This window comes from Schistosoma haematobium, chromosome 3, assembly GCF_000699445.3.
Source record: "Schistosoma haematobium chromosome 3, whole genome shotgun sequence".
NCBI classification, from domain to species: domain Eukaryota; kingdom Metazoa; phylum Platyhelminthes; class Trematoda; order Strigeidida; family Schistosomatidae; genus Schistosoma; species Schistosoma haematobium.
The window spans coordinates 39,242,440-39,258,753 of NC_067198.1; the positions used below are offsets into that span (position 1 = coordinate 39,242,440).

The window sequence follows — 16,314 nt, forward strand, 5'->3', positions numbered from 1 at the left end:
GTCTCAGCCAGTGTTCCTCTGTTCTAATTCTGACTTATCATAATCGTTTGGACAGTATATTATTTCCTTAAGCGACCACGGTAAGTAGTAAAGTGATTACTTTCAACCCTGTACCTCTAGTTTTGACGATTATTAGTGTCAGGCTTTCTTATAAAACCGTAGGTAAATTCCTAGTTAAGCTTCAATTAATGTGGTAGTCTTTCTTAGATCTTACAAATCGACTGTGGTCAATTGTATACAAACAGCTGACCGTTATGCAGTCTTGGAATATGGTTTCCAATCTTAGATTCGGCAAAATCACTACACTAGGTATTCGTATAAACCCCAATTGCCTGGTAGTTTGGGGCCAACTACTCGACCTTACTTGAGCTCTTCATGCATGTTTCAGAGATAGCATTTACATGTAGTCGTAGTAACTCCTTTAAACAGTTAAGTCAGTTGTCTAGTTTTAAACGAAATATAATCGTTTAGGGTTCAATCCACCCGAAAAGAAAGTTTAATATGATATTGAAAATGTCTGTTCTTTTGTTTAAACCACTAATTTATGCAGCAAAACTTTCGGGGAATGCAATAGCAAGTATTGGTTAGAGTAGTTTTATAAAAATATAAGTTTAATTACCACACATGTACTACACTGCCAAAGGTTTAATAGCCAGTGACAAAACTTCACTCTTAGTTAATCGTCCTTGTGTCACAGACAGTGTTGTACGAACACAGCCTAAATGGGCTTCCTTTTAGCTTTTAAAATACGGTAAGCATTAATCATTGACGCCAGAAGTTGTTGGATATGACATGCCATTTCTAGGCTGATTTTTCAAGCTCACTGTCGAAAGCTTTGCTCAAGGATAAGTTAGCCGATAGAGATGCTATCATTGTATTCTAAGACATTCAGCACTGTCGCTACGCTACTCCCATAACAAAAAGTAACTAAGTCAACATTTACTAGGTATATGGGCATGAGCCATACTATGTAAGGATTAACGAGAGCATTGTTAATGACTCAGTGGGCTCCGTCTTTTAATGGTCGCTTTGAAATAAGATAAAGTATGGTTTTTTAGGATCTGTGCTATCAACAGTTTATATAACACAAGGTTAGCATATTTAACTATCAGTATTATCATTTTGGTTATTATATATTTTATACTAGTGCTTTGGGTTTTAAGATGCCTCTTATCAGTACGAAGCTACATGTATTGAACCCGGTATGGAGAAAAAAGAAACCTCGTGACACTGAGCAACACGAAGAACCCGAACCAAAACCAGCATTTATCGTCCCAGAAACTCAAGAAATTTGTACATCTGCCGAGGAACTGCAGCGCAAAATTACTATATATAATGAAAATATATGGACTTGTCGTGTAACTGGGAAACCTAATTTAACTTATCGGGAAGCATTGAAAACTGAAGCAACTGCTATTCGGACACTAAAAAAGTGTTTCCCCAAGTTTTTTGAAAAAACCATCCTTGAGCGCGTCCATCTCAGTAAGCTTATCTGCTCATAAATTTAACAATACAAAAGGTACTCTGCCCCTGGAATCCTTGGTACACAGCTGCTGGACCACCATACATGAACAATTTCATATTGCGGAACCTGTGAAACTAAAAGTTGACTCTGTTTCGAATACACCGTAAGTTCACTTAAAAATAAAAACATCGACTTAGAATACGTGGAATAATTGATGATATAATAAAATCTCAAACTGTACCGGTACGATGTGAATCTGTCCTAATTCATTTAATCCTAGACACCTGTTCCGGATAACACTTCACCGAATAATAGTGACAAAGAAAATGTGACTAAAAAGAATTCTCCCATCAAGGTAATTTTCAAACCTTTGTAAAGTATTTTTCTAGAAAAACTACGCTTACAGTGTTAAAGTCCTTTCGGATATCCCTGTTGTTGTACATGATGTTCCAGCCTGTTCCATTGAGTAAGATTTTCTAATGACTAGTTCTCATTCTTTTAGCCGTATCAACCGAGCACCTTCCAAAGACCATATCAAAATGTTTATTCGAAGTCATGCTATGCGTTATGGACCAAACTTTACAGGTCCATGGATTGTAAATGAGGAGCTTTTACGACGTCATAAAATACCTTTAAAAAGCCCCGGATGTCAAGTTGATAAAGTTAAGGTATGTCTAGTCTACTGTTAATATTTAATCTACTCATGTAAATGTTGCTTTCAAATAACCTTATAGTTTAGAAAACCTCATTTCATTGATATCAGGACTTATATTTCCCCGTTATTGATTCGTAGAAATGAATCAGTCTACTGGCAGTTGGTTACTAGTACTGATATCTAGAATGTACGCTGTTGCAGTACTGTGGAGTCGTTTGGGTGTTTATTTAAAAAAAAGTAGACACGTTTAAAGTATTTCTATAAAACTGTTGATTAACAATAACGATCTATGATCTTTCCAACTTTGGTTTACTATCGATTTTTATAGTATATGCAGATTATCATGTTTTTATCACCGTCAATGATTGTTATAGTTAAAACAAATGTCCAAAGCCCTGGAGGAGGAATACTTTGTACGCGTTATGAACTCCCGACGTCAGTCCAACGGAGAAGGTACATCAGATGATGTTACCTCAAGCACACCACTTAATTTTAAACGTATCAAACGCTTCTCTGTTCTACGTGAAGACAACACTCCCAAGATGCTTGAAGAAAATGAAGATAACTTGCCGCTAGCTCAGTTAAAAGATCGTTCTCAATTTAAACAATCATTGGAGGATAGTAGAAAGAAGAAAATGAAACAGGTTTGTTTCTGTGATACTTAGTTTTTAATTTGTGTTTATTTTCTTTATTGAAAGTTCCATCTGAGAAATCTTTGAAGTCGCTTTAGGAAGTGAATTTTTTTCGAGACGCTTCCGTCTATCTACGTTAGATGGTTACGGGTATTCGGAGAGACCCTGAACCTAGGTTTTGTGCTAGTTGGTCGATACTAGTCAACAAGGCGTACCCGGAGTCTTGTGGAAACTGACGTCCTCCATCGGATTCAAACTCATGTCACCCAACTTCAAAGTCTAAGACGTTATCAATCAGCTACTGGGACGACTATTGAATTGTAGGACTGAGGTGTTTATATTGATTGATCATTAAGTAGTTGCCAACGTTATCTATAAACTACAGGTTTGACTTGTCCTCATTTATTCACACTGCTACTCTTGTGGTGTGATTAAATTACTGTTAAGACCCGCAAAAGTTCTGCGTATCATTGGTTGATCGGTTCATAACTTCAATGAAGCTAAAGGAATGTTCAACATTAACAATACTGTCAGTTGTATATTTTTGGGCTTTCAGTCAGCCCACAGTGGTTCGAATGACTTTTCTGGTCATGATTTTTCTAAACGAAGTTTTCTACGGGACAGGGTTGACAACCCCTTCCCTCCTTTTTCCCGGATTGGGAACGAGAGTAACCCTAAAAGATCTACAGACAGAGCAATAGGCCTCAATATGCATAATGGAAAAAGCAAGGTCCTCGAATACATCTCAGTGAGCACCAACCCAATCACACTTGGTGGGGATACTCTTGAAGAGGTGGAATCTTTCACGTAGCTGGTCAGTAGCATCACTGATGAACGTAGAATATCTGATGTAGACGTAAAGGCGAGGATTGGGAAAGCAAGGACAGCATCCGTAGAGTTGAACAACATATCGAACTCAAAACAACTGTCAACTAATATCAAGGTCAGATTCATCAATACGAAAGTCAAGATAGTTCTACTGTAAGGAGTTGAAACTTTGAGAACTACTACAACCACCGTCAACAGTTGTCTACACAGGATACTGAATGTCCACCGACCGGATACCATCAGCAATAGACTACTGTGAGAGAGAACAACGTAGCTTCAAACTGAAGAGGAAATTAGGAAAAGACACTGGGTATGGATATGACACAGATTGAGGAAATCACTAAACTGGATCACGAGGCAAGTACTAACTTGGAATCCTGAAGGGAGACGGGAGAGATAAAGACCAAAGAGCACGTTGCGTTGGGAATCGGAGGCAGAATTAGAAAGAATGAGTGGCAATTGGAATCAACTGGAAGGGAGAATCCAGGGTGTATTTGATTGGCGAATTCCTGGCGGGTGGTCTATGTTCATAAACGAGAAGTAACATGTAAATAATTAATTGAGTCACCCAATGAGCCCTTGGTTAATGACACTGTCAAAACAAGCAACCGTTTTAAAATATGTAATATAAGGTACTCTGTTAAGTATGTTGATAATCAAGCTACTTGGAAAGTCGTACCACCCCTATTTGATTTGCAATTACTTAATATCGGCATCCATATAGAGGTCTCATCAATAGCCTTTGACGTGGGCTAAATATCTGAATTGTAAATTATGTTTGATCAGCATCTTAAATAGTTCGTTCTTTCGAACTCGGGGTTCCCAAAACATACCCGTTTTAGTAAGAAAACATCCACTCAATATTTCTAAAGCATCACTCACTTAAAGAAACCACGAAATAGGTTTTTAAATATTCCTTAAATGTAGGCCAAGGGCTTTCCGATTTCGCTTTATTGAAAAAGCTACCTAAGTATTAGTTTTACGGCAGCTTTTCTATAATAATCACGGTAAATTATTTTTTACTTTTCCTATTTACTTAATCAACACAGTCCACCTTATTTCAATTTGGCAAGAAAACTCCTACAAAAGATGAAATACCAGACAAGTCAGCAATCAATCGTCCTAAAAAGAATACTAATGAAAGATGTGCATTACCTCGAGTTGCTCAACATCTCATCAAAATGTTTGGAGAAGATCGTAATAATCCAGCCATAGAAACTCAGATAAGACTTTGTGCAAAATTCATAAGTGACGTAGATATTCTTAAGTTGCCTGTTGAATTACGCGATCCTGTGCGATCAAAGAAAGAAGCGTTTGCGTTCAAAAAAAAGTTGTAAGTTCAATTCAATCCTTCGAATTTTTGTATTATTGTGTTACGAACATGTACTGATTCGTTTGACATATCCTAATAAAATCTCCGATAATGATTGAAAATAAGGCAGCAGAACAGTGTGTAGCTAAGAGATAATTGCTATACTATAATGTCAATCTATTTTGGATGGTTTTAATAATCGCATTGGAGTTAAGTTTTGTACGTGGAAATTCCTCTCCTTTGTGGAAAAGTTTGCTCATACGATTCGCCGTAAGCGTTCCGCTTACTCAAGACTACTGTTCTCATCGTTCTCCAAGAACAGATATCTCTTAAAGTATCAACCATCGGTAGTTCGCTGTGTTTTATTTATTTATTTTAACACAGATATTGGTACAAAGAGGAACCAAATACATATGCGCCACACAGATCTCATTTGATATGTGTGAGGGCCGTCATACTGCCCGGGTGCCCAAACCGAAGCAAGTGGTTTTCTTAGGGGGCCACACCCGGAGCCTTCAACCTGAAGGTTTGATCCACAAGGCAGTGGAGCAACGTAAGGAGACGCAGTCCCATGGTGGCCGGTGACCAACAATTGATTCATACGCCATTTGTTCCTTCAGGATACTGGAGCTCATGTGCACCATTGGTTTGGAATCAGGGTTTTCCAACTCCCCTAGATGGATTCTTCATGTCCACCAACCCAGTTAAAGCGCCGGACACTCGCTTTTCGTTATCTCAATTTCGTAAACAACACTCGTGGTGCGAGAAGGCAGTGAGTATGATCGTATCAAAGTGTATTTGATGTGTTTCAATAAGTGTTGTAAATTTAAAATTAAGACGTTTTTCATCGTCATTCGTTTCTTCCGTTAGTTTTTTTGTCTGAGGATTATCCTTCGAAAATCATCTTGTCTTTCCCCAATCTCATCTGCTACAACTAATTTTGCTAATACTTTTGGTACTCTTGGTTTGTTTTATAATTTCATTCCCTCTTTGCCGACCTGGTGTTCATCTTGTGCTAATGAGGTGTGGCAACTTGAACTGATCTACATTTTTGGCAATTTTGATGTACGTTACGACCGACTGATGATTTACTGTGTTGTTAAGGCACTCATTTCTTATTGATTTCAGCAATTAGATCCTCCTTTTGGATATTTCTACGGAGAATAACTTCGTTGCTTCTGCTTTTTATATTGCCTATTCAACGCTTTTCTTTTTCATTATGATACCTCTCCTGTCTTTTAGATGGATTATTTATTGCGTACCATAAGTAGTGTACTACTTGTAATGCTGGTACTCAATAATTAATTAGTCTTTTAATTATCTACAATTTATGGACCTAGTATCGGGATTGGTCAATCTGTGCTACACAAATCTGTCAGAATAAGTTGTCTTGGAACAATTTTTAGTGAAGAACTTCGCGTTAGAAACATTAATATTGGTTTTGAAATGATGTTCCTAGTTGTAAGCCATTTATTCATGGTAAATGAACCATAATAAAATATCTAACCCCCCACATCACCCTTGTGTTTCTGATTACACTAATTCTGGGCTGTGACTCAACCACTGAAATAACTAGGAAAAAGCTTGGTGACATGTTTTTCATTTCTAATAAAGTGTGTGCTGATTCCTAATACTTATATTTAATGTCCTCATTCTTATGATTTTGAATCTCTAGACTGACTATGTCACCGACTCAACGAAAGCAAGCACTCCAAGAAATGAAAGAAAAACAGAAGATTGAACGTATTCACGCTAATAAATTGCTTGATGATCAACATCTTATGACTGCTTTGCCTCAGTGCTCTCGTTTACCTGAACCTTCCAAACTTGAACTTCCTCCTAGTTTCAACGAATCTTTGTTTGGACGCCTGCTAGGATTAACAGAATTTTTCCATGTCTTCCATAGCTTACTTGTTGAAGGATCTGTTGATGATACCGAGGTAGAGAATCCATCTGAAAATAATGTCCTATCTGGCTTTTGTCGCTTTCCAGTCGAATCTCTTGTAGCCGGGGTTGGTGAACCGGGTTATTCTGATGATGATGACGATGGTAATACTGATGAAGAAGAGGAAGAAGCTGGATTAACTGAATCAAATGCTCCACTTCCGAAAATATGTATAAAGTCATTGCGTCGTCTAGGATTGAAACGATTACTTAACGCTGTCACCACAAATAATCCATCAGCCGGTGCCTATCGATCACTAGCACGTCCTTTAAGTGTCCTATTACGCTTAGTCTTAAGAGATGAACAAATAGGTGTAAGTACTATATATTGTGTTAACAAAACTAACATATAATAATATTGTTTTAAATTAGGAACTTAACGTATTTCCATAACAGCATTTATTCACATACTATTCATTTTTCTCACGATAAATCATAGAGCTCATCAGTTTTCCATTCTCATAATAAAGGAGTTACAACCTGTTTATCGCCTTCACATTCGTGCCTCTGAAGTACACGACTGATTGAACTGTATTCGAAGAATCAGTATTTCATTGACCCCTAGTAATACTTCAATTCATGTAATTTTGTAGCCTTTTTATTTTTTATCACTGTAACCTGGTTAAAGTGTAAGATTTTCCACCTGAGATTTGTGGCAGGGAAAGTATAATCCTTTTGATAATCAGATGCTTATTTTTTAGTTAGCTGAATCTCATAATGGTTGAAACTAGAAATAAACTTGATTATGAATTACATTTACAGTCAGTATTGTAACCAAGATTATACTCTTTTTATGCGAATCTCAGCTCTTAGCTGGAAACTAGCATATTATGGTTCAGAACCCCAGTTCATCTTTTATGGTTTGATCTTGTTAGTAGATTTGGTCTTCGCTCAAAAATGATACTGTGTGTACAGTGTACACGGCACCATAATTTTTCATCATACCATCGTGATTTAATAAAAAAGCGAATGACATGAACGATCCTCTGAGATTCCCAATAACTACCTTTACGAAATGCGGAAAAATTTACACCAAAGAAAACTTTTCTCGTTAATTTCATTTCCCTAAAAGCCATAAAGCAATTGTGCCTGTATTAACTGACTAATGGTAGTATCAATCCTTGCATATTAGCTTGGCCGTGTTCTCTCAGTGAACGAATTATCTGACCGGTTCGTTAGTGTTGTAAAACATATAAGAAACTAAATATCAAAGATGAATGGCTGCAAATTGAAGGATTATGGTTTGATATTTTAAGGAGGTTGGTGAAGGTCATTCACCTAATATGTATTGGTTTTGAATAAAGGTAATAGAATAATGCGTGATTGATTGAAATTAGTTAATTGGAGTAGAAAGTTGAGGAATGATCAAAGAATGTATATAATTGAACGGTGAAAAAAACAATAGAATATGAATTAAACCCAGAAGAAAATACAGAAATGTAAGGAAAGTGACCACACCAACCGTTATAGTACACATAAATTTGACTACACTACGTATCCCTCAAGTTTCTGCAATCAAACATATGATGTCTAGACATTCATTTTTTGGTAGATTTGGTTAGAACTTATTAGTAATCTCAAGTGATATATCCGGTATTGTATCGTTATAAATAATTACATTTTGTGGAATATAAGATTCCACACTTCATTGTTTTTTACTGAACCATGCTAGAAGGTTACTTACTTGCCTATACGTACTAACAAGAATTTTTTGGTCACAAAATGAAATTATTGAAAAGCTCAAAATCGAGTATTAATTGTAGTTTGGTTTCAACTGTAAGATAACGGAACTTTGCAAGCATACTATTGCGTTGTGCTCACTGATCAATTGGTACATACATAATCCTAAAATTAGTATTAGAAAGGTAATCATAAACTTTTTTCCAAGTAAAACACGATCATTTATTTTAGTCCAATGATTTTTTTTATTCTCAGAAAAAACGGGAGTTGGGCTTGAAACTGGCTAAATTCCCAGTTACACCGTATACAGCTCCTGAGCTCCTTAGATTGACTCTTTTAAACGAAATCCCATCAAATCATGCTAGAACAACTATATTGGAACAATTACGAAATCATGATGCTCCAGTCACTGATCCTAATGTAAGTGTCAAAATGTTTCTTGTACGTTATTTGGCCTGCTTGAGCAAGTGCAAGATATGATGTTATTTTCAGATTATTGATTTGAGTCTTAATCTATGATAAAAACATGAGTAACTTTAGCACTAACCCTTATGTTCCTTAAGCATTAAATAAGTACAAATAATACAACAATCAAAAACGAATATGGTCCCTTGTAGAAATCGTCTACCGATAAATCGAATAGTATTGGATGACTCATTCACTGCAGGGTAACAGTTAAATAACAAAACAAAGACTAAAGTTTAAGGTCAAGCCAGGTTATACTGTTGATTGGATGAATCTTTCATTTTTCAAACAATAAATGTACTAATTCTTCCCAGTAATTTGAAGTTTTTATCGTTCTGAATACAATTATAATGTATACAAATATCAGCTTCCATCATACTGAAATTTCCTTGCAAATTGGGTTTGTATTATATTCTGGTTTCCACAATCTTGGGGTTCATCCTCAAAGTATAAGAATTTAGTCCTGTTTCTGAATCAATGGATCTAGGACAATGTAAGAAACAAAAATGCACAAACAGTCTTATTGAGTGAAGTCCTTGTTATGTTAGCTCTATACTCTAAAAGCTCTACCTCAGGTGACAAAAATTAGAAGGGTGTTGTGTTTAGCGCCGATCTTCTGTGACTCGCCCCTTCGGACATGGAAAAGAAACCACTGCAAATCTTCGTTGTTTCAGACAAACGCTTTGTTATGGTCACACCATAGAACGATCGGGAGTACCATTTTGCCACGGGACCTTACGTTTCTGCTTCTAATCATATATTCCACCAACGGATTGGTTTATATGGTACGATCTAAAGAAACAAGTATTCCAGTCACCATAACTCGGTTTGGCCATCAAGATAGACAAGTCCGATCACGGCTGCGGATGAGCACCTTTCATGATTTTCGTGTCATCCTTTCCCAAGGGTCATAATCATCCCTGTCTTTTCCGAATCTTGGTGTATGTACACCGTCGGGACGACTATGTACATTAACATAGTGAAGCAAGGATCCTAAGAATCTATATCGAATAAAAAAAATTACTCTTAATTATCGTTTCTGAGGAATGCCTCTGGAAAATACATTAGAACGCTTACAAAAACCCTTTAGGTTTGAAGTAAGCCGTTATTCAATTAATTGGGAATAAAATATTTATTGGTATGAGCTTAATTGAATAAAGTGTGAATTAGGAAAGAGTTTAAAAACACTAATCATTTAAAAATAAAATTGAAGGGTTAACTCATTTAGAATTGAATCAACCATTGTTCTCATTCAATGTTAATCTATCAACTAATTGAATGAATTTTTCAGTTTAACATAATCACTTTTATCAGTAGCTATTCAGGCATGATAACTTCGGTTTCTAATAAATTCAGTTTCATACTTGATAAATTGCAGTTGTTGGGCCGTACAAGGTTTTATAGAAAAACTTCAAATAATTGCTCCTATAATTAGTTTTCGACCCGACTGTTGCCTCTACCTTGACGTAGTGATCGGACTTACCTATCGTGATAAAACAATGGGACTATACTGGTTGGAACAATCGTTCCTCAAGGTTCTAACATGCCAGGCAAGTCAGTTGACGAACGGTAAGATTGAAAACAGCAAACCCGAGGTCTGAAGGCGAAGTCATACTGCTGACTGTACAGAGGCATGACGGCAGTAAGGTGTTTCTTCCAGAAAACCAGCACGACAGCAATGCTGTCTTCCCACAAAGGAAGGGTAGAGTTAGAATAGATCGACCCTAAAAATGCACACCTCTCCTTATTCCACGGATATCAGTCTCCGTAGGTGTTGTGGATGCGGAGGAATAGACCAATAATTATCATGTTAAGTCCAATGGTGTCCTTGGACTTTAAATGGATATTTTCTATTGGTCGATATCTGTTCACTTGTTGTATATTGTACAAAATGTTGTTTTCTATTTTATGGTACGATGTGGTGTGCTTGATTGGTATATAAACAAAGTATGTTTGAAATATAATGATTCATATCTCAGAGGTTGTGGCTTGTGTTCTGGACTCAACTGGTTGGGCTGGACAGGGAAGCAGGACCAATCAGAACTGTAGGCCGTTCGTCCGTGTTTACGTGTCACTGTCACCGAATCGATCAATAAACGCTGCTTATCAAAACCTGCAGTCACACCCGTCATAACAGTAGGTAAGGTCTCAACAAGAACGGAGCTAATACGAAAACTGCCCACGAAAAGATAGTATGTGACCGACCTCGAGCAGTTGTCCCTTTGGAACTGCGGTCACGCTCTCAGGTCACTAAGATCAACTCTAACCCAATTTCCCTCGTCAAGGCTGTCCACTTTCTCAATTTTTTTAACCTTATTATGCACATGCTGATGGAGGTAAGGCTCTCGTCGACTGAATTTTCGGGCATTTGTCTCCTACCAGGATGTCCACTTATCGACTGAGAATACGCAGATGATACAGTCCTGTTTGGTGAAGACGCTGATAAAATTCACTCTTTTTATAGCACTGAGCGACAATGCCAGGATTTTTGGGATGCGCTTCTTCCCCTCCAAATACAAGTTGTTGCTTCAGGACTGGTCTATGTCAACACCTGAACTAAGGATAGGGAATTAAATAGTCGAACGCGTTGACAACTTCACTTATCTTGGAAGTCTGATCAGCCCTAATGGGCTGGTGTCTGACGGAATCTCTACACGGATTCGAAAAGCTCGTTTGGCTTTTGCCAACTCATGTCACCTATGGCGAAGGCGAGGTATCCGTCTATCAACAAAAAGACGAGTATACTGCTCGGCAGTTTGTTCTGTCTTACTTTACGGCAGCGAAACATGGCCATTGAGAGTAGGAGATACTAGTAAGTTACTATTGTTTGACCACAGATGTCTTAGAAATCTTGCCAGCATCTGCTGGGATCAGCGGGTAAGTCATAGTGAGGTTAGACGCAGAGTATTAGGGAATGATGGTAAATCAGTTGATGAGGTTGTAAATCTTCATCGACTGAGATGGTTGGGCCACGTGTTGCGTATGCCTGAACACCGATCACCACGATGCGCAATGCTGATTAGTATTTGGAATGGTTGTAAGAAAATTCGGGGTGGCCAAACCCAAACGTGGTCTTGAGTGCTGTTAGAAGTATGAGGGTTGTTATGCACTCTCTGCCTTCCCTTAGAGTATGAGATTAAAATCGCTTCGTATTTTTCTACGTACTAATTCTTTCTTCCTGTTCTATATCGTTATATGCAATCTTTCTTCCATATATTACCACCATTGAATTAACTACTATGAATTCGGTGCTCATCTTATTGTGCTAATGAGGTATGGCAACTTAGACCGATGCATGGATGTGCCTGGTCTTACGTTGTAACTGACCTCAAAGTAAAGTGCAAGAGTTTTTATTTAGGAATTTAGACTAATATATTTCATAAATTATTTATTTGCAAAGGGAAGTACGGTTTAAACATGGATACTGAGATGCAGACAAATCCAGCTGACGAATTTCAACCACAACGAATAGTGTTCCCTAACTTCCACTCACAACCGCAATTCAACTCTGCTTTGGAAGGAAACACGGTTTTCATTTTAAACACTTGTGATAGGCTGCGTTTTCTGTATATATTCTTTTCTTTTATATAATCACTTTCAATTGAGTGTATATCTAGAATACCATTCATTTTGTATTCAAATTTTTAGCCATTTGACCAGAATTCTGTGACACAACTTATACACCACTTATCCAACTCTGATCTACATGAACTGTTTCCAGAAATACGTGTAATAGCGTTGGAATGGGCAGTGGATAAAATTTTCGATCTTGATCTTATAGATGATCATATTATGGCATGTCAACGTCGTGCAGCTGATGCTTGGCAAAGGAAAATTCAGGTGTTACGTGATAAAAACTTACGAAAAAAAGACAAAAAAGATAATGCAAATGAAGCTAACAAAGCCACCAGTAATAATAATAATAGCAATAATATATCTACCAATCAACTTGATGAGTCGAAGTCTAAAGCAGACACTCCTACCGCTACTGCTGATGATATCACAGATTCTGAAAGTAAGTTGTTTCTAAAAATGATTTACTCGCTTGTTTAAATGAAAAAATAATGTAAAAATTAATCACAGCGTAATAGAACATTTGACTTACATATCTGATTAAAATAAATGCGAAGCAAACACTTTAAAATGTAACTATTAACTATTTCAGATGACTTAGCATCAATTGTAAAACGCAGACGAATTCTAGCTGCACGAGCAGCAATAGAAAAGGAAGAAAAAGAAAATCTGGAACGTCAACGCCGTCTGGAAATGGCTCAAGAACATGCTGAAGAACGTGCAATTAATACAGTTAGTCGACTTCATGATATTCGGTCTACAGAAGCAAAATGTGTTCTACGAAACAACCCTATTGGTTATGATAGATATTATCGTCGTGTTTGGTATTTCCGTTGTTCTCCGGATCGTTTGTTTTTGGAGGCTAATTGGGCTTCCTCAAGTATCATGTATTCGGTTGATTCCTTTAGAAGTAATTAATATTTCCTTAATATATTAATTTACGTAATTATTTATTTATTTATTTGAACACATAAATATTGGTACAAAGGGGCACCAAATACATATGTGTCACACAAATCGAGTGATTCGTGTGAGGGCTGAAATACTGCCCGGGCGCCCAAACTGGAACAGGCGGTTTTCTTAGGTGGCCACTCCCCGAGCCTTTGACCTGGAGGTCTAACCCACAAGGCAGTGGAGCAACGCTAGGAGATACAGTCCCATGGTAGCCGGTGACCACTATTAGGTTCATGCACCATTTGTTTCCTTAGGATCCTGACAGTGGCTGTGTACTCGAGGTCGTGTGGAAGTATTTTGAGAGGGAGAGCTAACTCTCCCCACTCTCGGTCGTACCAGGGTCTTTGGGGGCAATATACGTATTGATATGATACATTTAAGTGGTTTACTGCAATTTACTTTTTCATAGTTTCTCCATACAATCTAGAATTTGGCACGCTTTTTGTTTGTAGAAAATGAATCTGTCCCAATTACCACTCTGAGTGATGAAACAATACCACAACCTGCTCATGGTTTTGTAAAAAATGGCACATTGAACAGTGGAACTATTTCAAGTTCCTGGAGTAATTGGTATTTTTATGATCGTCCTGAACAGTTAGATGAATTGTTAAATTCATTGCTAACTCGCGGTGTTCGAGAAAGTCATTTAAAAAGTCAGTTATTGGCAGATGGATTTCTGGAGTCACTTAAAAAAAGATGGAGAAGTGGTCTCTCAAATGAATTGGTAATTAAAGCTGACACGACGAATGGTACTCCTATAAATGTAGAAAAACATCCATCTCATAAACGGTAAGTTTTGGATCTTTTATGGTACCATGGCTAGTTATCTATTTTTTTCATTTTTTTCAGCATAAACGTTAAAAATTATAATAATTATTTTAAATATCAACACGTTTCAATGTTTTACTTCAATACGGATATAGTTGTAAATAGCTGATGATAAACCATGAAGTGAAAAGAATTCGTATTATTCTGGCTTTATTCAAATTTCTGTACAGGGACTTATTATATGAAACATAAAATTTAAGTTTAGTTATCCGAAACGTTTTGCATTTTCCACATAGTTTTCCTGTCATTTTTCTATTTTAAAACTATTTTCTAATCTAATATTCATTTTATAGGGCACTAGTAACTAAGTTCGTGCATGTGTATACGGGTTCTGGCAAATTGTATTACTTGTAGTCGTTTATCAGTTGCTTAATTGACGGGACAACAGTCTATGCAGTCTCGAATTAAAACAACAATTTATCAGTACAATTTGTTCTATTTGATTTCACGTCTCAAAAGTATGTGATAAGAAAAGGGAAACAGTCTAGCTATGACATGCTAAAACTAAGGACTAATTCTGTCTTTTTTCTTCGTTCTTGAATAGTTTGATGTTTATCCTTCGTAGTCAATGCCCGTTGATGAGGATTTGTTTGACAGCTTCGAGTTCACCTGATTGATTGCCGTGGTAGACCCTAATTTTCAGTCAGTCTATGAATACAGTGTTCTTGAGTGCTATTAGAGGTATAAGGGCGGTTATCACTTCCCGGTTGCCCACACTGTGGTAAGGTTCTTCTGGAGGTACCTGAAAATGAAATTGGGTTAGAGTTGATCTTAGTGACCTGAGAGCGTGACCGCAGTGCCAAAGGGACAACTGCTCGAGGTCGGTCACATACTATCTTTTCGTGGGCAGTTCTCGTATTAGCTCCGTTCTTGTTGAGACCTTATCGCCGGAGACTGATATCCGTGGAATAAGGAGAGGTGTGCATTTTTAGGGTCGATCTATTCTGACTCCACCCTTCCTTTGTGGGAAGACAGCATTGCTGTCGTGCTGGTTTTCTGGAAGAAACACCTTACTGCCGTCATGCCTCTGTACAGTCAGCAGTATGACTTCGCCTTCAGACCTCGGGTTTGCTGTTTTCAATCTTACCGTTCGTCAACTGACTTGCCTGGCATGTTAGAACCTTGAGGAACGATTGTTCCAACCAGTATAGTCCCATTGTTTTATCACGATAGGTAAGTTCGACCACCACGTCAAGGTAGCAGTGACGATCGGGGACACTAATTTTACACAATTTCAATTTAATTTGTAATGGTTTAGTTTTCTATGATTAACAGAAATGTGAAATATTTTTCTATTATAGTGATCTTCCTGCTGGAGCCGCTTTGGCAGGAGCATTGTTAAAAGTAAGTTTGATTACTTTTAATATGTGATTATATTAATTGAAGATGTTACTTATGTTTGTTTTTTATTCATTGGTAGATACAAGTTCATAAAATGGTGTATTTTTCAAATAATTTTGTCATAATTTATATGTGATAGGTTTTCATTGTTAGTCTCATATGCACCGTAGAACGCGATACACTTACATCAGCTCAAGCTACCATACCACATAAGGACGTCGAGATAAAATTATCAAGATAAATGTTAGAGTGATAGAAGGAGTAGTACTAGTATCAGTAGTAATGAAAAAGATTAGGTGTAGGCCAAAAAAGTACGAGATTTCGGGTCTCAGGTTCTAATGGAAGGAATGAATGCACCTGCGCCACCCAATTTCTATCCACTGGTTATGACAGGCGCGTGGTCCCCAACCAGGTAATCTCCATCTACCTACATGACTCAGTCCAGCAGCCGATGACTTCGTAAACTGATAAATGTCTTGATTTGCCTGTCGTTAGCTTTCTTCCAGCGTACTACTACATTTGACAACATTAAGTGTCGAGGTTGTGGTTGATTCAGCATACGTAACACATCTCAGTCACCTCAACATTACCTACTCATTCGCTCCACGATGTAAAAGAAATATCTCGAAGACACTTG

General features: G+C 37.3%; 1 protein-coding gene across 1 annotated transcript in view; it reads left to right on the top strand.

Moving 5' to 3' along the window:
* The window catches only part of BAZ1B (Tyrosine-protein kinase baz1b), a 28,138-nt gene that overhangs the window by 1,502 nt on the left and 10,322 nt on the right, over nt 1–16,314 (top strand). The window contains exons 2-15 of the mRNA XM_051213836.1: nt 1,148–1,482; nt 1,520–1,628; nt 1,663–1,708; nt 1,746–1,820; nt 1,855–1,931; nt 1,968–2,133; nt 2,495–2,764; nt 4,630–4,913; nt 6,568–7,150; nt 8,772–8,936; nt 12,630–12,996; nt 13,147–13,464; nt 13,961–14,297; nt 15,638–15,680. Coding sequence (XP_051069849.1) covers nt 1,164–1,482; nt 1,520–1,628; nt 1,663–1,708; nt 1,746–1,820; nt 1,855–1,931; nt 1,968–2,133; nt 2,495–2,764; nt 4,630–4,913; nt 6,568–7,150; nt 8,772–8,936; nt 12,630–12,996; nt 13,147–13,464; nt 13,961–14,297; nt 15,638–15,680 — 3,159 coding nt within the window. The 5' untranslated portion in view covers nt 1,148–1,163. The remainder of the gene's footprint in view (nt 1–1,147; nt 1,483–1,519; nt 1,629–1,662; nt 1,709–1,745; nt 1,821–1,854; nt 1,932–1,967; nt 2,134–2,494; nt 2,765–4,629; nt 4,914–6,567; nt 7,151–8,771; nt 8,937–12,629; nt 12,997–13,146; nt 13,465–13,960; nt 14,298–15,637; nt 15,681–16,314) is intronic.